At 44.1% G+C, this 24837-nt stretch overlaps 1 protein-coding gene across 2 annotated transcripts in view; it reads right to left on the bottom strand.

Moving 5' to 3' along the window:
• Positions 1 to 24837, bottom strand: part of zdhhc2 (zinc finger DHHC-type palmitoyltransferase 2) — a 70469-nt gene that overhangs the window by 5738 nt on the left and 39894 nt on the right. For both annotated transcript variants that reach the window (XM_033029307.1, XM_033029299.1), the window contains exons 9-12: positions 22330 to 22456; positions 18405 to 18497; positions 17741 to 17856; positions 2505 to 2577 (exon numbers count right to left, since the gene is read on the bottom strand). In XM_033029307.1, coding sequence (XP_032885198.1) covers positions 2537 to 2577; positions 17741 to 17856; positions 18405 to 18497; positions 22330 to 22456 — 377 coding nt within the window. In that variant the 3' untranslated portion in view covers positions 2505 to 2536. The remainder of the gene's footprint in view (positions 1 to 2504; positions 2578 to 17740; positions 17857 to 18404; positions 18498 to 22329; positions 22457 to 24837) is intronic.

Genomic DNA, 24837 nt, shown 5'->3' with positions numbered 1-24837 from the left:
TGCCATGATCTATTTCAAACCAAACTAAGGACATTTCCCCGATCAAGCTCACCATTTAGGATACTATTTATTTTAGTGTCATCTATAAACTTATTGATTATGCCTTGCACATTCTCATCCAAATCATTGATATCGATGATAAACAGCAATGGGCCCAGCACCGATCCCTGAGGCACACCACTAGTCATAGGCCTCCAGTGTAAAAAACAACTTTCTACCAAAATCCTCTGCTTCAGTCTCTTCAATACCCCATACCACTGCTCTCTCTCCCCATCCCCCCACTCGTAACAAGGGCAGAGTGCCCCTAGTCCTCACCTTTCACCCCACTAGCCGTCACATACAACAAATAGTCCTCCATCATTTTTGCCACCTCCAACGTGACCCCACCACTCGCCACATCTTCCCATCTCCCCCGTCTGCTTTCCGCAAAGACCGCTCCCTCCATAACTCCCTGGTCAATTCTTCCCTTCCCTCCCGCACCACCCCCTCCCCGGGCACTTTCCCTTGCAACCACAAGAGGTGCTACACCTGTCGCTTTACCTCCCCCCTCGACTCCATTCAAGGACACAAGCAGTCGTTCCAGGTGCGACAGAGGTTCACCTGCATCTCCTCCAACCTCATCGATTGCATCCGCTGCTTTAGATGTCAGCTGATCTACATCGCTGAGACCAAGCGTAGGCTTGGCGATCGTTATGCCGAACACCTCCGCTCGGTCCGCATTAACCAACCTGATCTCCCGGTGGCTCAGCACTTCAACCCCCCCTCCCATTCCAAATCCGACCTTCCTGTCCTGGGTCTCCTCCATGGCCAGAGTGAGCACCACCGGAAATTGGAGGAACAGCATCTCATATTCCGCTTGGGCAGTCTGCACCCCAGTGGCATAAACATTGAATTCACCAATTTCCGGTAGTCCTTGCTGTCTCCTCCCCTTCTCAGCTCTCCCTCAGCCCTCGGGTTCCTCCTCTTCCTTTTTCCTTTTTCCTTTCTTCTCCCCATCCCCCCCCCCCCCCGACATCTGGGTTTCAGCCCGAAACGTTGCCTATTTCCTTTGCTCCTTAGATGCTGCTGCACCCGTTGAGTTTCTCCAGCACCTTTGTCTGCCAGATGAGGTAGTTGAGGCTGGGACTATCCCAACGTTTCAGAAACAGTTAGACTGGTACATAGATAGAACAAGTTTGGAGGGATATGGACCAAACACAGGCAGGTGGGACCAGTGTCGCTGGGACATGTGGGCCAATTGGGCCGAAGGGCCTGTTTCCGCACTGTATCACTCTATGACTCTATGACTAAAGTGCATTGCCTCTGCCAGGTCTGATTTACCAGGGAAGCATCAGGGATATAAAACTATCAAACTTGTACAATCCAATGTTACTGCTGATAAGTATTGTACTCATGTTCATTTTATCCAAGCAGCTTCAACGCCATGCAAATGTTATCAGTCTGTGACAGCCTAGTTGGTCAGCCTTTATATTCCTATTTCCACTAAGAAAAATTGGAAAAAAAATTAAAAATTGCAAAGTTTACAAAAAAAGCATCAAAAATATTTGGAGATACTGAAAATGACCCCGAATTTACCCACACTGCCACCAGGCTTCATTAATTCATAGACCTGCCATTTAAATTAGTCTGAAGAAGGGTCATGACCCGAAAAATCACCTATTCCTCTTCTCCAGAGATGCTGCCTGACCCGCTGAGTTGCGCCAGCATTTTGTGTCTATCATCAGTATAAACCAACTTCTGCTGTTCCTTCCTACACATGTAAATGAAAGTGCTCAGGTTTGTTCTTCCCAGCTTAATGTGGCTCTCAGAGACTTTCCAGCTCGCTCTTTCCCATTACTTCCAAAGCACATATTGACAAATCCAAAAGAAACAGTCAATTGCTTCCCCTACTTTAATGTCGACTTGAAATCAATGTCCAAAATTCAAAAAGAACGTTCTTTAACAGATGAAATGAAAATCGATGGAAGGTATGAAGTTCCAACTGTTGTTATGTGTTCTGATTCATGCCATAATAGAGGCAGAAGTGCTGAATACTGCGTATCTATCTGAAATTTACGTTCAGTTTTTTTGGACGCCAAACCAAAGCAGTGAAATATTCATCGTCCAAGATCATACGTAAAATTAGGCACAATATTTTCATGGATTTGCCACCAGACTATTAAAGAATTTTCAAGTGTCTCCTGCTGATCTTATGACAAAATTAAGGCAGGCAATTAAGAGAATTTGAGTATAAATTCATGGCATGTGGGTGTAATAAGTTTTTATGCAAGATGATTTAGTGAGAAGGCATTTTAAGTAGGTAAGAGCCAACTCAATTATTTAAATTACAGCTCTAGCAAAATGCAGAAACTGGAGTTTTTAGTTACAGTACATTAGTCTGGAATTTGCACAATCCAATGGAATTGTTATATTAACATGAAACAATGTTATTATATTCCTCCTATTACCACACATTTGGACCACGAATGAGAAGTACATAGTTACAAGGGTGTCGGTCTACTTACAGCTGCCACAGTTAAGTGTGTTTCAGGGGGTGCTAGGTCTCATTTTCCATGACCATGACAGGATTGTTCATACCTGTAAATTAACAAACACCTAAAACATTAGTAACATAACAGCTGGTTTTATGCTGGTCATGTAATTTCTATTCACAAATAGATTTTCTAGCATTCTTTGGCCTTCCTTACAAACACTTCAAGCAGATTGAGGTCCAAGGATGTAACTACCCAATAAGTTAAACTTTCCTCTCAAAATTATGTGTGATTATTGTACAGGTGTGCTGAACAAGACTTTATCTCTCGCTTAGCCATATCTGTCTAAGTCCATAGCTCTGTGAACGTGGCGATATAAGTTAGATAAAGTGGTAAAGAAGGATATTGTTTGACAGGGACCCCAACAGTCCTTTCAGGTTAGGCAGAGGTTCACTTACACCTCCTCCAACCTCATCTACTGTATCCGTTGTTCAAGATGTGGACTCTTATACATCGGCAAGACCAGACGTAGACTGGGCGATCGTTTCGCTGAACACCGTCGCTCAGCCCACCTGAACCTACCTGATCTCCCGGTTGCCAAACACTTCCATTCTTCTTACCATTCTCACACAGACCTTTCTGTCCTAGGTCTCCTCCATTGTCACCGTGAGGTTAAATGCAAATTGGAGGAACAGCATCTCATATTTCACTTGGGCAGCCTACAGCCCAGGGGTATGAATATTGAGTTCTCTCACTTCGGGTAACCCTGGCATTCCCTCTCTCTCTCTATCCCTCCCCCAACTAAATCGCACTAGTTTCTCGTTTTCACCCAACAAACAGCTAACGGCCTGTTTCCTTTATCATCGTTACTTTTTTTTACATATCTTTTATTAATTGTTCTTTATCTCTCTACATCATCGTCTATATCTCTAGTTTCCCTTATCCCTAACCAGTCTGAAGAAGGGTCTCGACCCAAAACGTCACCCATTCCTTCTCTCCAGAGATGCTGCCTGTCCTGCTGAGTTACTCCAGCTTTTTGTGTCTATCTTCGGTTTAAACCAGCATCTGCAGTTCCTTCCAACACACATTGTCTTTATCAGTCAGGGCATTAAGTATAAGAGTCATTATTCAATATATATATATATATATATATATATATATATATATAATGACTCTTATATTCAATGCCCTGACTGATGAAGACAATATGTGTAGGAAGGAACTGCAGCTGCTGGTTTAAACCAAAGATAGACACAAAATGCTGGGGTAACTCATTGGTATGGATTAAAAACAAAGTAACCGTTTTTATATTTATTGTATCTTTTTTTTATTGTTGATATTTTGTGTTTAAGCTTTCCAATGAAATACATAATAATGAATAGAACTTAAAATCATGAAATAAAATATCTAGTTTGCTCACCTATTTTAGCGATGCCTCATTCTGATGTGTGTCCCCCCCCCCCCCCCCCCCCCCCCCGTTGAGTAACATTGTGAATGCGATCACTATAACGGGGTTTATTTGCACTCGTTGCGACTTTTTTACTTTTTATAATGATCCTACCGTGAACTAAGGACTTCGTGGTAGATTAGGTGCCGACATTTTGTAAGGAAGCTTAGAAATCAGTAAGTGTCCATATGTATTATATGTCATATAAACATTATTTTTTTCTCGCTTTTTTTCCTTCAAATTTTGATCACAAATGAGCTCAAAAGGGTCATAGGTAGGACCATTTTTAATGCTGTGGTATTTCGTTACGATTTTATAACCTTTATATTTGGCCACCCATGTCATAGGTTGGTACCCTTATTTACGGAAACACCCATATACATATGTATACAGTGCCCTCACTGCCCTTTGGGACAAAGACCCATCATTTATTTATTTGCCTCTGTACTCCACAATTTGAGATTTGTAATAGAAAAAAATCATATGTGGTTACAGTGTACATTGTCAGAATTTAATAAAGGCCATTTTTATACATTTTGGTTTCACCATGTAGAAATTACAGCAGTGTTAAGGGGCTGTCCCACTTGGGCGACCTAATCTGCGAGTTCTGGCCAGTTTTCCCCGATTCATACTCGCAGCATGGTCAACACGAGGTCGGAGGAGGTTTTTGTAACGCTCCTTCATGCTCGAGAGTAGTCCCCGTGTACTCGAGGCCTCAGCTAGGTCGCTGCGTATTTTTCAACATGTTTCAACATGAGTAAAAAACGGTCGCCATGGAAAAAATCGATACTTTTTAAATTCTAAGTTGCAGTCGTAGTAGGTCGTAATAGGTCGGCATGTTAGTCGCAGGTAATCGAGGGTAGTCAAGGGTAGACGAAGGTAGTCATAGATAGTCTTCATCATAGTCGAAGGGAGGTCGAAGGAGGTCGCCTTCACTCTCCACTATTCGGTGTCCAATTTTCCTGAAATTAGTCGTAGCTAGTCGAAGCTAGTCTTCAACATAGTCGAAGCTAGTCTTCAACATAGTCGAAGCTAGTCTTCTACATAGTCGAAGGAGGTCTTCAACATGACATTTTTTCAAACTCTCCTAAACTCGCCAATTAGGTCGCCCAACAGGGACAGCCCCTTTATACTTAAGGGCCTGACCCACTTGGGAGACCTCAACCTCCACCTCAACCTCTGGCGACTATGTATGTTTTACTCGAGGACGGTCTCTGGCAAATTGGTCCGTGAGTGAGCACGACCCCCTTCCACCTCAGAGGAACACACCGAAAACCAACAACGACCAGTGACGTGTTTAAGAAGAAGGGTTAAGTGACGTGTTTAAGAAGAAGACGTCTGAAGAAGGGTTTCGGCCCGAAACATTGCCTATTTCCTTCGCTCCATAGATGCTGCTGCACCCACTGAGTTTCTCCAGCTTTTTTGTGTACCAACGACCAGTGACGAGTGTCTACAGCTCAAATGATCACCTGATAAAATGATGTCATGTCTGGATTTTTTCTCACTAAAAAATGCCTCCCAGGTTTTTTTTTAATCATTCTGAACCATGCAAACAAGGAAGGAACTAGTTTGGAGAATGTTAGTAAAAATACAACTACTGTTTGCAGTAGCCCTTTTGCTTCAGCAGCCATTTAAGAAAGGCAGAAGGGGAAGAGCAAGGGTGAAGAGAAAGCACCAGAAGAGGTCTCAATGGGTGAATGGAGATGATGTGATGGACTGTCCCAGTAGACCAGATGACTGGAAGACAGTGGTGCTGGGCTTTGACAAAAGATGGAACTTTAAGCACACATGTGGGGCTGCTTCGCTGCCTTCAAATGTGGCAGTGAAGGATGGGGTGGTGGTGGGGACATACACTACCACCCTGGTCTCCTCCTCCAAGGGCCAGTCCTCCTTCTACTGCACTATCACCTCCTGTGGCATCACCTCCTGCAACTCCTCTGCCTGGGTGGGTAACACCTGCATGGCAAGATTTTTTCAGGGTTGTGTCCTCCTGCTGCTGCCTTTTTGGTTCCATCTCTAAAGCATAAGTCTCCTCTCCAAAAAACTCTCCAGCTATGAATGAACATGCCCTGGAGTGAAAGAGGTGACGTTCTGCTGTTTAATTTACCATTTTTTTCTACTGACCTTTTTTTTCACCCCGGAGCTATTACATTCGACTACCTTCGACTACCTATGACTAGCATCACGACCTACTATGACCGGCTTCGACTAGACCTACGACTAAAAAAGTATAGATTTTTTCCGACAGCGACATAGTCGCGGTCAATTTTAACTTGAAAAATATGGCACGACCTAGCTGAAGCCTCGACTACGCGGAGACCACTCTCGACCAAGAAGGAGAGTGACGAAGACCTCCTACATCCTCGTGGCGACCTTGCCGCGACTATGGGTTGTGGGCAAACTCGCCAGAGGTCGCACAAGTGGAACAGGGGCTATAGTCCCTCCATTTCAGGGCACCATAATGTTTGGGACTCATCAATGTAATGTAAATTAAAGTAATTATGTTTAGTATTATGTTCATCCAAGTTTGGCAAAAAAATATATCAGGGAAGGTAGTACATCCGTGGATAACAAGGGAAATCAGGGATAGTGTCAAAACAAAAGATGAAGCATACAAATTAGCCAGAAAAAGCAGCCTACCAGAGGACTGGGAGAAATTCAGAGTCCAGCAGAGGAGGACAAAGGGATTAATTAGGAAAGGGAAAATAGATTATGAAAGAAAACTGCAGGGAACATAAAAACTGACTGCAAAAGTTTTTATAGATATGTGAAGAGAAAAAGATTAGTTAAAACAAATGTAGGTCAGAAACAGGTGAATTGATCATGGGGAACAAGGACATGGCAGACCAATTGAATAACTACTTTGGTTCTGTCTTCACGAAGGAAGACATAAATAATCTGCCGGAAATAGCAGGGGACCGGAGGTCAATTGAGATGGAGGAACGGAGTGAAATCCAGGTTAGCCGGGAAGTTGTGTTAGGTAAATTGATTGGATTAAAGGCCGATAAATCCCCAGGGCCAGATAGCTGCATCCCAGAGTACTTAAGGAAGTAGCCCCAGAAATAGTGGATGCATTAGTGATAATTTTTCAAAACTCTTTAGATTCAGGAGGGTAGCTAATGTAACCCCAGTTTTTAAAAAGGGAGGGAGAGAGAAAATGGGGAATTACAGACCTGTTAGTCTAACATCGGTAGTGGGGAAACTGCTAGAGTCAGTTATTAAAGATGGGATAGCAGCACATTTGCAAAGTGGTGAAATCATTGGACAAAGTCAGCATGGATTTATGAAAGGTAAATCATGTCTGATAAATCTTATAGAATTTTTCGAGGATGTAACTAGTAGAGTGGATGAAGGAGAACCAGTGGATCTGTTATATCTGGACTTTCAGAAGGCTTTCAACAAGGTCCCACATAAGAGATTAGCATACAAACGTAAAGCACACGGTATTGGCGGTTCAGTATTGATGTGGATAGAGAACTGGCTGGCAGACAGGAAGTAAAGAGTAGTAGTAAACGGGTCCTTTTAGGAATGGCAGGCAGTGACTAGTGGGGTACCGCAAGGCTCAGTGCTGGGACCCCAGCTATTTACAATATATACTAGACTAAATGGGACCCGTTGGGTCCCAGCATCACACAGGAGGGCTGGTCATCCAACGCAATATTCCACCTCTCCACCAATTCTAATATTGGTGGCCGGTTGGGGGGGGGGGGGCTTTCTGGAGTGCTAGTATGGGTGTTGTGGGCTGAAGGGACTGGTTTCCAGAGGGCTAGTATGCAAATTGTGCGGCAAATTAATTATTGGGCTGGCGTCTCAGTCAATCAAGCCTGTTGTGCTGGCAACTCACACACTCACGGCTGGTGGGCTGGTAGTTGACTCACGACTAATCCTTGAAATTCTATTTCAAGCAGGGTATAAGGCCACCAAATTCAAGTGCAGTTTCTTACCCCTTCTAGCATGGTGCAAGGCCACCAAATTCAAGTGCAGTTTCATACCATTTGAAGTAGGGTGCAAAGCCACTAAAGACAGCGAGTCGTGACCTCTCCCTCCTCCATCTTGCAGAGACTGAGCCACACCCACATTTCCGGGTTTTATAACCCCTCCCCCCCCCCACCGGAAAAGGTGTGGCTTTCATGGAGTGATTGACAGGAGAGAGATTCTCAACATTTAAAAAAAAACTAATAACACTTTTATTTTTCATTGATGGGAAGAATTCTCTGCACCTGCGCAGCGGAGGGGAGACTGAGTAAGATGGCCAAAAATCACAGCCGTAAGTGGTAGCGTTTTTATCTAAAATCAATATACAGTGCAAACAGGAAGTAAGTGCATTTACAGTAGTGCCTTTTAACTTCAAGCCAAAGCACACACGCCACCATTTGCAGTAAGTAGTGCATTTCAACCATGCCACCATTTGCAGTAAGTGGTGCCTTTCAACTTCAAGCCAATGCACCCAAGCCACCATTTGCAATAAGTAATGCCTTTTAACTTCAAGCCATTGCATCCAAACCACCATTTGCAGTAAGTAGTGCCTTTCAACATCAAACCACACCCAAGCCACCATTAGCAGTAAGAGGTGCCTTTCAACTTGAAGTCAAAGCTCCCAAGCCACCATTTGCAGTAAGTAGTACCTTTCAACTTCAAGCCAAAGCAACCAAGTCACCATTTGCAGTAATAGTGCCTTTCAACTTCATGCTACCATTAGCAGTAAATAGTGCCTTTCAACTTCAAGCCAATGCACGCAAGCCACCATTTGCAGTAAGTAGTGCCTGTCAACCTCATGCCATCATTTGCAGTAAGTAGTGCCTTTCAACTTCAAGCCAAAGCACCCAAGCCACCATTTGCAGTAAGTAGTGCCTTTTCTACTTCAAGCCAAAGCTCCCAAGCCACCATTTGCAGTAAGTAGTGCCTTTCAACTTCAAGCCAATGCTCCCAAGCCACCACTTGCAGTAAGTAGTGCCTTTCAACTTCATGCCACCATTTGCAGTGCATTTCAACTTAATGCCAAAGCACCCAAGCTACAATTTGCAGTAAGTAGTGCCTTTCAACTTCAAGCCAAAGCAACCAAGCCACCATTCGCAGTATTAGTGCCTTTCAACTTCAAGCCAAAGCTCCCAAGCCTCCAAACACCACAACAGCAGCACTCATCTGCTACAGCCCTGCTCCCACCCTCACGTGGCTCGTGTACTACTCCACTCACTGTAAGGGAGCACGATGTCAGACGGGTGCTCCTGGCAGTGAACCCCAAGAAGGCTGCCGGCCCAGATGGAGTACCTGGTAAGGTGCTCAAAGCGTGTGCCCACCAGCTCACCATCATCTTCACCAGAATCTTCAACCTCTCCCTGGACCAGGCAGTTATCCCGTCCTACCTAAAATCAGCCACAATCGTCCCAGTGCCGAAGAAGTCTCCCATCACCAGCCTAAATGATTACTGTCCCGTGGCCCTCACTCCGGTAATCACGAAGTGCTTCGAGAGATTGGTCCTCCAGCACATCAAGGACTATCTCCCTCCAGACTTCGACCCCCACCAATTCGCCTATCGCCCAAACAGATCCACAGAAGACGCCATCACCGTAGTTCTCCACTCTGTGCTGAGCCACCTGGAGCTGGGGCAGAGCTACGTCCGGATGCTCTTTGTGGATTACAGCTCAGCTTTCAATACTATCATTCCGGACATTATCATCGACAAACTGGTCACTCTTGGCCTCCCCACTCTCACACGTGCCTGGATAAAGGACTTCCTCACCAACCGGCCCCAGACTGTGAGACTCGGCCCCCACCTCTCCTCCACTCGCATGTTGAGTACCGGCTCCCCACAGGGCTGTGTGCTAAGCCCCCTCCTATACTGTCTCTACACCCACGACTGTAGTCCGGCCCACAACAACAACCGCATCGTCAAGTTTGCTGACGACACTACAGTAGTCAGACTCATCTCAAAGGGAGACGAGGCAGCCTACAGAGAGGAAGTCCTGAAGTTGACAGCCTGGTGCTCAGAAAACAACCTGGCTCTGAACACCAATAAAACAAAAGAGCTCATTGTCGACTTCAGGAGGCACAGCACCGACTTAGCCCCCCTATACATCAACGGCGAGTGTGTGGAGAGGGTCAACACCTTCCGGTTTCTCGGCGTCCTCATCTCCGCTGACATCTCCTGGACAGACAACATCACAGCGGTCATCAAGAAGGCTCAGCAGCGGCTGCACTTCCTGAGGGTCCTCAGGAAGCACAACCTGGACTCCAACCTGCTGCTGACCATCTACCGCTCGTCCATTGAAAGCCTGCTGACATACTGCATTACAGCATGGTACGGCAGCTGCACCATGGCAGACAGGGAGAAGCTTCAGAGGGTAGTTAGGGCAGCACAGATGATCATTGGCTGCCCCCTCCCCTCCCTGATGGACATTTACACCTCCCGCTGCCTCAGCAGGGCGAAGAACATTATCAAGGACAGCTCCCATCCTGCATTTGGCCTGTTCGACCTGCTGCCCTCAGGGAGGCGCTATAGGTGCATCAGAACAAGGACAAACAGACTCAAGAACAGCTGCTTTCCAAAAGCCATAACCTCCCTGAACTCACACATGTACTGACTTCACAGCCTAACCCCCGGACTTCCATCTATCCACCTACTGAAATTTGTACTGTAACTGTAATTTTTTTTTAAATATGTGCAATAACCCATACTGTATATAGGAATCCTATTTATTCACTCTATTTATTCATTGTCTTTTTATAGAAATGTATATAGCGCCACAGAACTGTGCACCTTATCCCCCCCCCCCCCTTTGTTTTGTTTTTTGTTTTTTGCACTAATTACATGTCTGCACTGAGTAGGAGCTGCTTTTAATCTCATTGTACATGTGTATAGTGACAATAAAATGGCATTCTATTCTATTCTATTTGCAGTAAGTAGTGCCTTTCAACTTCAAGTCAAAGCTCCCAAGCCACCTTTTGCAGTAAGTAGTGCCTTTCAACTTCATGCCACCATTTGCAGTAAGTGGTGTCTTTCAACTTCAAGCCACACCCAAGCCATCATTTGCAGGAAGTAGTGTCTTTCAACTTCAAAGCTCCCAAGCGACCATTTGCAGTAAGTAGTGCCTTTCAACTTCAAGCCAAAGCAACCAAGCCACCATTTGCAGTAATAGTACATTTCAACTTCAAGCCAAAGCTCCCAAGCCACCATTTGCAGTAAGTAGTGCCTTTCAACTTCAAACCAAAGCTCCCAAGCCACCATTTGCAGTAAGTAGTGCTTTCAACTTCAAGCCAAAGCACCCAAGCCACCATTTGCAGTAAGTAGTGCCTTTCAACTTCATGCCACCATTTGCAGTAAGTAATGCCTTTCAACTTCAAGCCATTGCACCCAAGCCACCATTTGCAGTAAGTACTGTCTTTCAACTGCAAGCCAAAGCACCCAAGCCACCATTTGCAGTAAGTAGTGCCTTTCAACTTCATGCCACCATTTGCAGTAAGTAGTGCCTTTCAACTTCAAGCCACAATTTGCAGTAAGTAGTGCCTTTCAACTTCAGGCCAATGCACCCACGCACCCCATTTGCAGTAGGGAGTGCCTTTCAACTTCAAGCCACACCCAAGCCATCATTTGCAGGAAGTAGTGCCTTTCAACTTCGTCAAAGCTCCCAAGCCACTATTTGCAGTAATAGTGCATTTCAACTTCAAACCAAAGCTCCCAAGCCACCATTTGCAGTAAGTAGTGCTTTCAACTTCAAGCCAAAGCACCCAAGCCACCATTTGCAGTAAGTAGTGCCTTTCAACTTCAAGCCACACCCAAGCCATCATTTGCAGTAAGTACTGCCTTTCAACTGCAAGCCAAAGCTCCCAAGCCACCATTTGCAGTAAGTAGCGCCTTTCAACTTCATGCCAACATTTGCAGTAAGTGGTGTCTTTCAACTTCAAGCCACACCCAAGCCAAGGGGGGGGGGGGGGGGGGGGCCTTTCTGGAGTGCTAGTATGAACCATTTTAGAACCAATAGACATTTATTTTGCAAGCTTTAGAACCAATAGTCATTTTTTTTGCAAGCTTTGGAGCCAATAGTCATTTTTTTACAAGCTTTAGAACCACTAAGGGCACTTACATTTGAGTTGACATGTGTTCAGTGTTATTCACAGCTCAGAGAAACGTAACCCTCTGCCTTCCTCCATCTTAAAGAGACTGTGTGGCACACCACTTCCTGGCTTTATAGTCCCTCCCCCCTGCTGCCAGCGGGGGCAGCAGAGAGAATGGGGAATTTTGTAAAAACATTAATATCTCTGTCATTTTTAATCGACGGGAAAAATCCTCGGCACACATGCGGCGGAGGAGGTCTCTGAGCAAGGTGGCCAAAAATGACAGCCGTAGGTGGCGGCGTTCTCTAGGAAATCGCAGCACAGTTGGCCAAAACCGGTCAAGAACAGACTTTTAGTAATATAGACTAATGATCTGGACGAGGGAATTGAATGCAACATCTCCAGGTTTGCGGATGACACAAAGCTGGGGGGCAGTGTTAGCTGTGAGGAGGATGCTAGGAGGCTGCAAGGTGACTTGGATAGGTTGGATGAGTGGGCAAATGCATGGCAGATGCAGTATAATGTGGGTAAAAGTGAGGTTATTCACTTTGGTGACAAAAACAGGAAAGTAGACTATTATCTGAATGGTGGCAGATTAGGAAAAGGGGAGATGCAACGAGACCTGGGTGTCATGGTACACCAGTCATTGAAAGTGGGCATGCAGGTGCAGCAGGCAGTGAAGAAAGCGAATGGTATGTTGGCATTCATAGCAAGAGTTTTTGAGTATAGGAGCAGAGAGGTTCTACTGCAGTTGTACAGGGTATTGGTGAGACCACACCTGGAGTATTGCGTACAGTTTTGGTCTCTTAATCTGAGGAAAGACATTCTTGCCATAGAGGGAGTGCCGAGAAGTTTCACCAGACTGATTCCTGGGATGTCAGGACTTTCATATGAAGATAGACTGGATAGACTCGGCTTGTACTCGCTAGAATTTAGAAGATTGAGGGGGGATCTTATAAAAACTTACAAAATTCTTAAGGGGTTGGACAGGCTAGATGCAGGAAGATTGTTCCCGATGTTGGGGAAGTCCAGAACAAGGGTTCACAGTTTAAGGATAAGGGGGAAGTCTTTTAGGACTGAAATGAAAAAACCTTTTTTCACACAGAGAGTGGTGAATCTGTGGAATTCTCTGCCACAGAAGGTAGTTGAGGCCAGTTCATTGGCTATATTTAAGAGGGAGATGTGGTCCTTGTGGTTAAAGGGATCAGGGGGTATGGAGAGAAGGCAGGTACAGGAGTTGGATGATCAGCCATGATCATATTGAATGGCGGTGCAGGCTCGAAGGGCCGAATACCCTACTCCTGCACCTATTTTCTATGTTTCTATGTTGCATATACTTTGCATCCAATGACTGCTTGAAGTCTGCGATTCATGAGCATCACTAGTTGCTGGGTGTCTTCTCTGCTGATGCTCTGTCAGGCCTGCATTGCAGCCATCTGTAGCTTATGCTTGTTATGGGGGGTAGTCCCCTACAGTTTTCTCTTCAGCAAAAAGAAGGCATGCTGAATTGGGTTCAGATCTGGTGATTGACTTGACCATTCTTTTTAGCTTTGAAAAACTCCTTAGTTGCTTAGCAGCATGTTTGGGATCATTGTAGTGCTGCAGAATGAACCGCTGCACAATGAGTTTTGAGGCATTTGTTTGAACTTGATAAGATAGGATGTGTCTATCCACTTCAGAATTCATTATGCTACTACCATCAGCGGGTGTATCATCAATGGAGATCAGTGAGCCAGTACCTTCAGCAGCCATACACCCCCACCACTGTGTTTCATACATAACATGGTATGCTTCGGATCTTGGGCAGTTCCTTCTCTCCTCCATATTTTGCTCTTGCCATCTTGCCATATGTTAATCTTCGTCTCATCTGTCCACAAGACCTTTTTCCAGAGCTTACAAGCTTGGCACACCTGTATTTGGGTAATTTCTCCCATTCTTCTCTGCAGATCCTCTCAAGCTCTGTCAGGTTGGATGGGGAGTGTCGATGCACAGCTATTTTCAGATACCTCCAGAGATGTTCGATTGGGTTCAAGTCTGGGCTCTGGCTGGGCCACTCAAAGACATTCACAGACTTGTCACAAAGCCACTCCTGCGTTGTCTTGGCTGTGTGCTAAGGGTCATTGTCCTGTTGGAAGTCCTCCACCCCAGCCTGAAGTCCATAAAGCACTGAAGCAGGTTTTCATCAAGGATCTCTCTATACTTTGCTCCGTTCATCTTTCACTCCATCCTGACTAGTCTCCCAGTTCCTGCCGCTGAAAAACATCCCCACAGCATGATGCTGCCACCACCATGCTTCACCATGGTATTAGCCAGGTGATGAGCGGTGCATGGTTTCCCCCAGACGTGACGCTTGGCATTCAGTTCAATCTTGGTTTCATCAGACAAGAGAATCTTGTTTCTCATAATCTGAGAGTCCTTTAGGTGCTCTCCAAACTCCAAGCTGGCTGCCATGTGCCTTTTACTGAGGAGTGGCTTCCGTCTGGCCACTCTACCATAAAGCCCTGATTGGTGGAGTGCTGCAGATATAGTTGTCCTTCTGGAAAGTTCTCCCATCTCCACAGAGGAACTCTGGAGCTCTGTCAGAAAAACCATTGGGTTCTTGGTCACCTCCATGACCAAGGCCCTTCTCCCCCGATTGCTCAGTTTGGCCGGGCGGCCAGCTCTATGATGAGTCCTGGTGGTTCCAAAATTCTTCCATTTAAGAATGACGGAGGCCACTGTGCTCTTCGGGACCTGCAACGCTGCAGAAATTGTTTTATACCCTTTCCCAGATCTGTGTTTCGACACAATCCTGTCTCGGAGGTCTACGGACAATTCCTTTGTCTTCATGGCTTGGTTTCTGCTCTGACATACACTGTCAACTGCGGGACCTGATATAGACAGCTGTGTGCCTTTCCAAATCATGTCCAATCAATTTAATTTACCACTGGTGGACTCCAATCAAGTTGTAGAAACATCTCAAGGATAATCAATGGAAACAGGATGAACCTAAGCTCAATTTTGAGTGTCATAGCAAAGGGTCTGAATACTTATGTAAATATATTTCAGTTATTTCTTTTTAATTACTTAGCAAACATTTCTAGACAGCTGTTTTCGCTTCTTCACTCTGGGGTATTGTGCGTGGATTGTGCGTGGATTGATGATTAAAAAAAAGAATGTAATCCATTTTTAAATAAGGCTGTAACGTAAAGGTTTCCGTGCGGTTCCCAGAGGTTTTTGAAAAATTCAAAAGGTAAGACCTTCCACTACCTGCAACCTCCGGCAACCACCTTCAACTAGCATCACAACCGGCTTCGACTAAAAAATTACCGGTTTATAAAACGGCAACCTATTTTTAGTCGCGACCGGTTTTTGAATTTTTTGAAATAATCGCTGGAACATAGAAGAAGCGGAAACCACTTTCGACCATTAGGGAGACTGACAAAAATCTCCGGGAACTGCACGGAAACCTTGGGTGGGGCGCAAAGTCTTCAGAGGTTTTAATTCAGATTTCCTAAGTGGGACAGGGGCATTAGGCTATTAATTTTATCTATGCCCCTCAGGAATTTATAAACCTCTGCAAGGTCACCCTCAGCCTCTCATACTTCAGGAAAAGATGTTTCAGCTCTTGCATCCTTTCTTTTAAACTAAAACCCTCCTGACATGGGAACAACCTTGCAAATTTTTTTTTGCATCCATTCCAGTTTAATGACATCCTTCCTATTGCAGAGTGACCAGAACTGTACTCAGTACTCCAAATGTGGCCTTACTAGTCTTGCACAGCTACAACATGACACCCCAACTGCTGTCCCTGATGGATGAAGAAGAGTGCCAAATGCCTCATCACAACGTGTTACCCCACTTGTTACAGGCTTCCAGTCTGAAAAACAACTCTCTGCCACCATCCTCCGTCACTTAAGGCCATAAAACCAATTTTAATCCCATTGGCTAGCTTGGCCTGAATCCCATGCAACGTATCCTTCCAGACCATCCCACCATAAAGTCATGACAGAGAATAAAATAACAGAACACACAATGAACACAGTTTAACATCCACAACAGTGAGACCTGGCACCTCCTCACTGTGATGGAAGGCTTAAAGTCCTTGTCTCTTCCTTCCTTGTTCTCCCTCTACTTTGAGGCGATCCAGGGTTTCGATGTTGGGCCCCCCGCCGGGTGATGGTAAGCCCCGCGGCCGAATCCGAGCTCCGCGAACAGGCCGGTTCAAACTCCGTGGCCAGGGGTGGACGAAGCTGCCACCCTCCAGTCCAGCGGACGAAGCTGTTGTTGCGGGAGCTCCGGAGAACCTGGGACCTGCGAGCTCCCGATGTTGTTGTCCACTGGGCCCTCGGCCGAAGCCTCCGAGGCTCCGAAGTCTGGCCACCGCCGCAGCACCACCACAGTCCTGAAGTCGGCCAGCTTTGCAATGGTAAGTCCTGGGTCTGCCTCCGGAGCCTCGTGGTTGGTCCCAGTTGGAGGCTGCCAGCTCCGCGATTAGGCCTCAGCGCAGACGGAGACGGAGATACGACAAAGAAAATGTCGCATCCCCCCGAAGGAAGAGACTAAAACATGTTTCCCCCGCCCCCCACACATACACAACTAAAAATAAACTAAAACATACGTCCAACAAGACAAAAGAAAACAAAAAAAAAGAAAAAGACAGACGGACTGCAGGTGAGCCACAGCTGCTTGTGCAGAGCTGCCACTTCCGGATGCAGTACCCTTTCAAAGGCCAAACTCCATGCCGACAACGTCTACCATCAATCTACCTGGTCTCCTGTACAACAAACTCAATCAAATCGTTGAGACACAACTCCCCACACACAGTCACTCTGACTATCCCCAATCAATCCCTATCTTTCCAAATTCAAGTAGATGCTAACTCAAAATTCCCACCACTGATGTAAAGTCTGTAGTTCCTATGCTTTACCTTGCAGACTTCTTAATTAATGACATAACATCAGCCACCCTTCAATCTACCCCCCACTTTGTCTGTGACTTTCACTGATAAAGATATCTCTGCCAGTTGCCCCATTATTTTTTTCCTAGCTTCCGACAATGTCCTATACCCTCGATCAGGTCCTGGGGATGTATCTACTTTAATGCATTTTAAGATATTCAACACTTCTGTAATATAGATTCAATTCAGCACTATTAACTTTCCAAAGCATGGACTTGGTGGGCTGAAGGGTTAATTTCCATACTGTATCTCTAAACTAAACTAAATTTAAATGTAGCCAGTGAATTATAGTAAGCACCCTTCCTACCTGCAGGTAGTAGAGACCAACAAGAAATCCCTTTTAATAGAAAAGGGCAGCATAGTGGAGCAGCTGGTGCACTGCATCACAGCTTCAGCGATGCGGGTTCGATTCTGACCTTGGGAGCAGCCTGTGTGGAGTTTGCACATTCTCTGTGTGACTATGTGGTTTTCCTCTGGGTGCTCTGGTTCCCTCGCGCATCCAAAAGCAATTTGACCCCAGTATATGTGAAGTGGATAAGAATGTGGGGTTACATTGAACTAGTGTGAACAGGAGATCGATGGTCAACTTGGTGGGTCAAAGGTCCTGTTTCCATGCTGTGTCTCTAAACTAAAAACCTTGCATATCTCCTGTGCCTCCACACATAGACGCCGTTGTTGATCTTTGAGGAGTCCCATTCTCTCCCTAGTTACTCCTTTGCACTTAATGCACTTGTACAATCTCTTTGCATTCTCCTTTACTTTATCTGCCAGAGCTACCTCAAGTTCCCTTTTGACAAGTTCATTAAATTTTGAAATGTTCTAAAAACTCACCATGCTTGCCTTTTCCATCGTCATAAGTTCCATCTGACCATGTCTGGTTGCTACCCAATAGATGGTTCTGGGACTCTCGTAAAGGCTTGGCAAGAAAAGGATGGCCTTCAGTAACACTGTTGGAGCAGGTGATTAAATGATTACAGAGACACCAGCAACTGCAGATGCGGGAACCTTTAGCAAAACACTAAGTGCTTGAGGAAGTCAGCAGGTTAGGCAGCATCCGTGGAGGGAATGAACTAGCAATGTTTTGCGATGGGACCCTTCATCAGACTCTTAAATGTCATCTGTTCATTCCCTTCATAGATGCTGCTTGACCTGTTGTTTCCCCCCACTTGTGATTGTGATTAAATGATTGGTTCTTTGTGAGGGTACTTTGAATAAACCTCCAGGGCATTTCACCATCCTACTCATTGAATAGGATGGATTTAATACTCTAATTACCACATGCCGCATGCTTTACAGAGATTACATAACCAAATCCTCAGCAATCAAAGATTAATTGCATAAAATATTTAAAAACAGATCTAATAATCAACATTGAAAACTGAAAGCTTAAAAATTACTTGTGCTTATAAATTAAGTCACCGAGTTAGGAAAAAAAACACATCTATTTTGAAAATCTCCAAATCCACAGGGAATCATATAATAAATAAGTAAATACTTTTTAGCAGTTGAGTTGTGCCCAGATGGAGTCGTGGGTTGCTCTGGGTCCTGATTCACTAAACATGTTGGGAAGGAACAACCATCGCCCAAGCTGCAATTACATAACATAAGAAATTATTCAATTCAAAATAAATTGCCATTTATTTATAAAATAATGCAATAATCTAACTTTTAGGACAGACTACAGTACATTATCTTGATATTCTTGATGAATTTAACAGACCTTTTTACATATGAATAACATTTTGCTTTTCCTTTAATAAACAGGTATATTTAATGCCCGGTGACCTGCAGTAACCAACCAGGAAGATCTCACGTTTACCTTCTAACACGGGTGAGATAGTTGATCTTGTTTAGCCAGAGAAATGGAGAGGTTGGGAAAGCCAATAGCTTTTTAACTTCCTGGTGTGTGTGCAACTTTACTGTTATACAAAAGTGCCCGTTTGCATGTGATAAATCTGCTATGTTGCTGGGTTCCAGAGAACTGTTTACCACAGACTCTCTCTGCAACTCTACAATGATTGGATTTATTTTCAAAGAATAAAACCTACATTTCTTTCTGCTTTTACATCCCAGTGTTGAGTTGTGTCCTTCAGAAGCGCATGTTTGAACCTGTGAGCAAGCAGTTCTCAGGACTGTTAAAACTAGTTGCCTATCACAAGCTTTAATCCTATGATTGCCTAATATAAAATGTAGAACATTATTCTCCAGCTAAAGGCATCTCATTCAGAAGGTGACAAGTTTCCAAACTGGATTTAAACTGCAAGTTTAATTAAAAACTTCTTAGGGTCAATGATCTGAATGATCACATTTGGTGTGTAACTTTGCTCAATGAGATTGATGTCAACTTTACAATGGTATTTGATCACCAACACATATCAGAAGTTGACACGTTCAGTCCTTCAGTATTCACTCTCTATTTTAACAGAAATTGTACCTTAAGTAATCTTCATACAGCCAAGATTATTTTTTTATATCGCAAATTCCTTCCATTGCAATGAGAGAAAATATGGCTTGAATTTGGAAAATATCGATGTGGAAAATACAATGCACATGAGATATATAACTTTGGATCCGTACTTATGTAACTAGGTTTAATCTCGAATGCATAAAACATTGATCTGGAGGGGGGGGGGGGGGGGGGGAGGGGGAGGGGGGGGGGGGGGGGGGGGATGATGGGGCGTGGGGCACCATAAAGACATAAATACTTGTTTGATGGTTTAATAGTCCTAACGTCTGCTAAAACACCTACAGCTGTCATTCCTTTGGTCTAAATGGGTTTTTTTCTCAAGGTCTTTCTTATCGTCCACCTCCTATCTTCTTCTTAGTTAGTCCAATGACATCGAGGATGACTTATTTCTATTCCAATTCTCTGGTTTCTAAGGTGGCTGATGAGGCCAATACAGGACCAACTTTGCTACAGGTGAGCCAAGAGGTACTAGATGAGGTGTGCGAGAGGGTAATTTGGTGCATTCCTTCTGGTGTCTCCGTTGGGGGAGGGGTAAGCTCTGTGCACTTTCATCTAATGGATTCAAGGCTCTCAATGTCATCCCTAAATGCCTCTCGTTCAAGTTAAAGTTCAAATGTATTTGTCACATGCACCATAAGGTGCAGTGGAATTATTTTACCATGCAGCGTTACAATTATAAAAGGACATAATATACAACATAATTCAACACAGACATGCACTCTTTAGAATGATCCAAGGGCCAGGAATTATTCAGATTAAGCAGGGATGCTTCTAAAAGGCTACAAGAAACAGGACTCAACGGGCTGAGCTATAGGGTGGGGTTGAGCAGGCTCGGAATGTATTCCTTGGAGTGCAGGAGGATGAGGGGTGATCTTATAGAGGCGTACAAGATCATAGGAATAGATATGGAAACTGCACTTTTACCCAGAGTAGGGGAATCGAGAACCAGGGGCAAATGTTTAAGGTGAGGGGGGAAATATTTGATGGGAACCCGAGATGCAACCTTTTTACACATACGGTGGACGGTGTATGGAACCTACCACCCTATGGAGCAAGCTGCCTATGCTGTATGGCTCTATGAGAACATCTCTGACTAGTTGCCTTTGCCCGTCTGGTAACCATTGGCTGTGACAGAGTTTAGAATAAAGCGTCTGTTTTGGAGTCTGATATCGGATATTTTCACATAATTTTAAGGTGGAGATATACAGATTCTTGATTAGTACGGGTATTAAGGGTTGTTGGGGATAAGAATGGGGTTGAGAGGGAAAGATAAATCAGCCATCATTGAATGGAGGAGTAGACTTACTGGGCCGAATGGCCTAATTCTGCTCCTAAAATGTTATGAACTTATGGTCAGGTATGTTAATGATGTGGCCAGTCCATTGCAGCTGATAGAATAATTAGCACTTTGTTTCTGGGGACATTGGTCTGAGAGAAGACACTGACGTATGGTTCACGTATCCTGCCAGTGGATTTGCAGGATCATGAGGAAGGTTTGGAGGTTTTGCTCTCGTGCTTTGAGGTGCCTGCTGTAGTCAGCCTATGTCTCTGACGTATAGTGCCGGGCAGGCAGGGATCTCTTCTGGCTGGTTGACCATGGTCGAGATTGAAAATAACTTAATTGAAAATTATTATAATTAATTTATTCTAATAAATACAGGTTTTATTTATTTTTGTTTTCCTCAAACAGCCATAGGTTGTGTTACTGCAATGAAGGTGAATGGGGGATTTAATTGCCGATGTCTACTATGTTAATATCAGCACTGTCTTTCTATAAACAGAGTTTTCTCCCCATTGGATTGCAACCTTGTCGTGGTCCTGGAGCTTGTAGTGACCCCATGAGCTATGCCAGCGGGAGATATGTCTCCTGTAAGGGTCTCCCAGGTCGAAGGGTAGAGGCGAGACGAAGAGCGATCCACTGGTCCTCCAGGTTGGAGGTTGAGCACGGGGCTAACAACCCTGTCTCGTAAAACAAATATGTTATGTAAACAGCAACTGAAGGAATCAACACCACTGAGTGGAGGACCTTCGTTGCTGCCCTACATCCCAGGAGGCATAATAGGCAGTAAATAAGTAAGTAAGAGTTTACAGACACAATTATCAAATTCACTTGTGTGCACAACCCATTCTATCCGTGCAACTTAACAATTTTGTCTCAGATGTATACCCTTCCTCCGTCTTCTAGGTAATAGTCCAGCTGAGTTACTGCTGCCTGACCCGCTGAGTTACTCCAGCATTTTGTGTCATGCTGCTGTTTTAAGCTGCCTTATTGCTCTCAGGAATCTTTCCCAAGACACCTTTTGCTCTTAATTCAGTGAGAGCATCAAAGTATCAAAGGCATTTTATTAGTCACATTCACATACACCTAGGTGTAGTGAAGTGAAATGCTTTTTGCCATTTTGCAGCACACAAAAAAAGAATACAGACATAACACCAATGAGAGTCTTAACACATAGAACATCCCCCCACAATGGCTCCCACCATGAGGGAAGGCACAAAGTCCGGTCCCCAACCCCAGTTCACCCATAGTCGGTCCCATTGAGGCCTCCACAGTTGCCTCTACGGAGGCCCGATGTTCCTGGCCATTCTCGCCGGGTGATGTTGCTCCGGCGTCGGGAGAGTCCTCCCAGCGGCCTGGGAATCCTGGAACGGCCACTTCCGCACTGGAGTATTCACAAATCATTGCAAACCTTTTAAACCTATTACTTCAATGCATCTTTTGGTCAGCTTTTCCAACACCCATGGTTACCTTTCATTGTGTAATTGTTTAACAGCAGCCTCTGGGAAATACTAAACCAAAATTAAATCAATTAATAGAGGTAAAAGAAAATTCAGCTTCTCAGAAAAGGCTAATATTCAATGGAGTTTTACAACAATCATTTACATAGCAAACTAGACCCAATTTGTGGTAATTGTCAGAATTGTTGAGGATAGGAGATGTCAGGATCTGTACCTTGTAAAGACAGGCAGCAACCAGTACTTCTTCTCATCGCCAAATACCTGCTTCATATTCTTGCTGCAGCCCAAGCTAAACCCATTCTTGTCTGGTCCTTGTCGAAATACAGGTGCCCTGAAGGCCTCTGAAACATAAGAGTCATTATTTTAATGTTATCACATGGAACTCACACCATACTATTTGCAACATTTAACTGCAGAACAAGCAAGAAACCAAAACAAAATCCATGAGAGAAATATAGTTTTGAAAGGGCATCCTAACCATTTTAATTCCTCTGTGCAGCCACCAATAAAGCATGAGGCAGAACAGAGTTTAATGTCTGCCTTTTCAAACTTTGTGAGATGAATCATAATCTTACTTTGTTTAGGTGCCTTAACTTTACAGTTCCTGGTCAGATCTGAGCAGTTGTGGGAAGGGAATTAAAGAAGGCTTAAGGCACCAGTGGTTTGAAAGGTTTTAAAGGGGCTCAAACATCTCAGGTAAAGCAAAGAAGAAGGGATAAATGAGGGGACAACAGAATGTTGAGAAACTTGTCCACATCATGGTAATTGATATCTGTGTCAGCATTTAGTGCCCATTCATATCAGTTCCAGCCATGAGCGGCTGTTGGGCTATTTCTTCATTGTCTTCTGAACAAGCACATTGGAGTGTGCCTGGCGAGGATGTTGAAGGGTCTTGGACTAGAAGTATTAAGTAAAGTTTCTCTTTCCATTGGGTGACCAAGAAAGTACATCAGCGTATTTACTTTCTGAGCATATTTGGCAAGTCCATGAGAATTCTGTCTAACTTCTACAGATGTGCTATAGAAAATATTATGACAGAATGCATTTCAGCTCTGTTTTTTGACTGCCTGAACCTGCAGCATGGTGAGCGCAGCCCAGTCCACCAAAGGCTTGCCGCTGCCTTCCATCCAGCCCATCTTTACAGTGCATTGCATCAGGAAGACTGGAAGTGTCGCCAAGGATACTTGCCACCCTGGCCATTTCCTGTTCTCTCCTCTGCCTTTATGGGAGAAGATGCGGGAACGGGATAGCACGGACCTCCAAACTTAAGAACTGCTTCTTCCCTACTGCAATGCGACTCCTGAATCAATCACCTCCTTCACATCCCAACCCTGGAGGTGCTGCAATGTTATCTTACTCTTATTTCTACCTCAGTCAGTTATTCTGTTATTGCACTTCAATATTCTTTTGCATGACTCAATGATTTTTTACTACAATCTTGCACCATTCTGTTGTTTTGCACTTGCCATTGTGTTTATGGCCATTGTATGTGCACTGTTTGCTGTGAGCTTCACATGTACAAGGGATTTTGAGAATAAACTAATCTGTCATCTGACCAGCTGGAGCATCCAGCATTTTCTGATTTTTTTGTAGGTGAGAGGCCAGATGTCTTTCTCTGGCATTTGTGAACCAGAGAAGGAGTCTTTACAGCAATCGAATTACTGATACTAACTTTTTAATTCCAGATTTAATTAATTATTCAATTTTACATTCACAAATGCACTGACGGGATTTGAACTGGTATCTCCAGATCAATAATTTGGGTCCCTGTACTGATCCTGTAATTGAACAACAATGTAGTGATACACTGTGTTACTGTTCCCCCGTATAGCTTCCGATTTTGGTACAATGGCACTACTGATTAAAATCAGAGGTGTTGCATTTCTTCCATGGAACATAACAGGTCTTTTGTTGCTGTCTACACATATCAAAATACAAAGACCTTTTTGTATATTGTGAGCATACTCTGAACATGGAACATTTGCATCCTGTGCTTTTCTTATCTTTCTGCAATGAAATATATTTAACATGATCATTTGCCCAATGAGCTGTCAGCTGCATTAGAGTTACAACCGATGTTACAAAGCAAAACGCTGCTATTACTGCAATGTCCACTTTAAATTGTCAGAATAATCTGCCAACACTGGCCATGGTCAATAATGAAGCATTTGGCATCACCACAAACATTGCCTGATTGGATTGGATTCTGGCATTACAGTGTTGCATAAAGCAGCTAGTGACAACGTTCTGGTTGAATTTGAAAAAAAAGATAGTCTCACATCTCATTTGTGTAAGGATGCATTTAGTCTAGAGGGCTATATTAATTGACATTTTCAAAGTACAGGTACCAGGAAAATGAACAAAATTTGTAAGTTGGGAAATCTGTAAATGCTGTAGCCATTGGAGAATCCATGGACTGTGATCAACATATGTTTAAATACACACAAATAAATGTTAAATATTTCTTATTTCTATAACACCCTCAATGCAGAATGAGTATTAGAAGTGCAATCAAAAATATAATATTGGGCCCAGGAACATGCCACGTGGAGGAATCCACATGAGGATCAAAAAGGGTTGTTTTAACAATGAGGAAAAATAAGTTCCAACAATGAGACCTGGGCAGGTAAATAAATGCAAACTGACCAGGGACGAGGCAAAAGTTGGAAGAAATGCAAGAGATCACAGACATAGAAACATGGAAAAATAGGTGCAGGAGTAG

This window comes from Amblyraja radiata, chromosome 1 (assembly GCF_010909765.2).
Source record: "Amblyraja radiata isolate CabotCenter1 chromosome 1, sAmbRad1.1.pri, whole genome shotgun sequence".
NCBI classification, from domain to species: domain Eukaryota; kingdom Metazoa; phylum Chordata; class Chondrichthyes; order Rajiformes; family Rajidae; genus Amblyraja; species Amblyraja radiata.
Note: the sequence above shows the minus strand (reverse complement) of the source record. Positions and strands in the feature narration are given on the sequence as shown.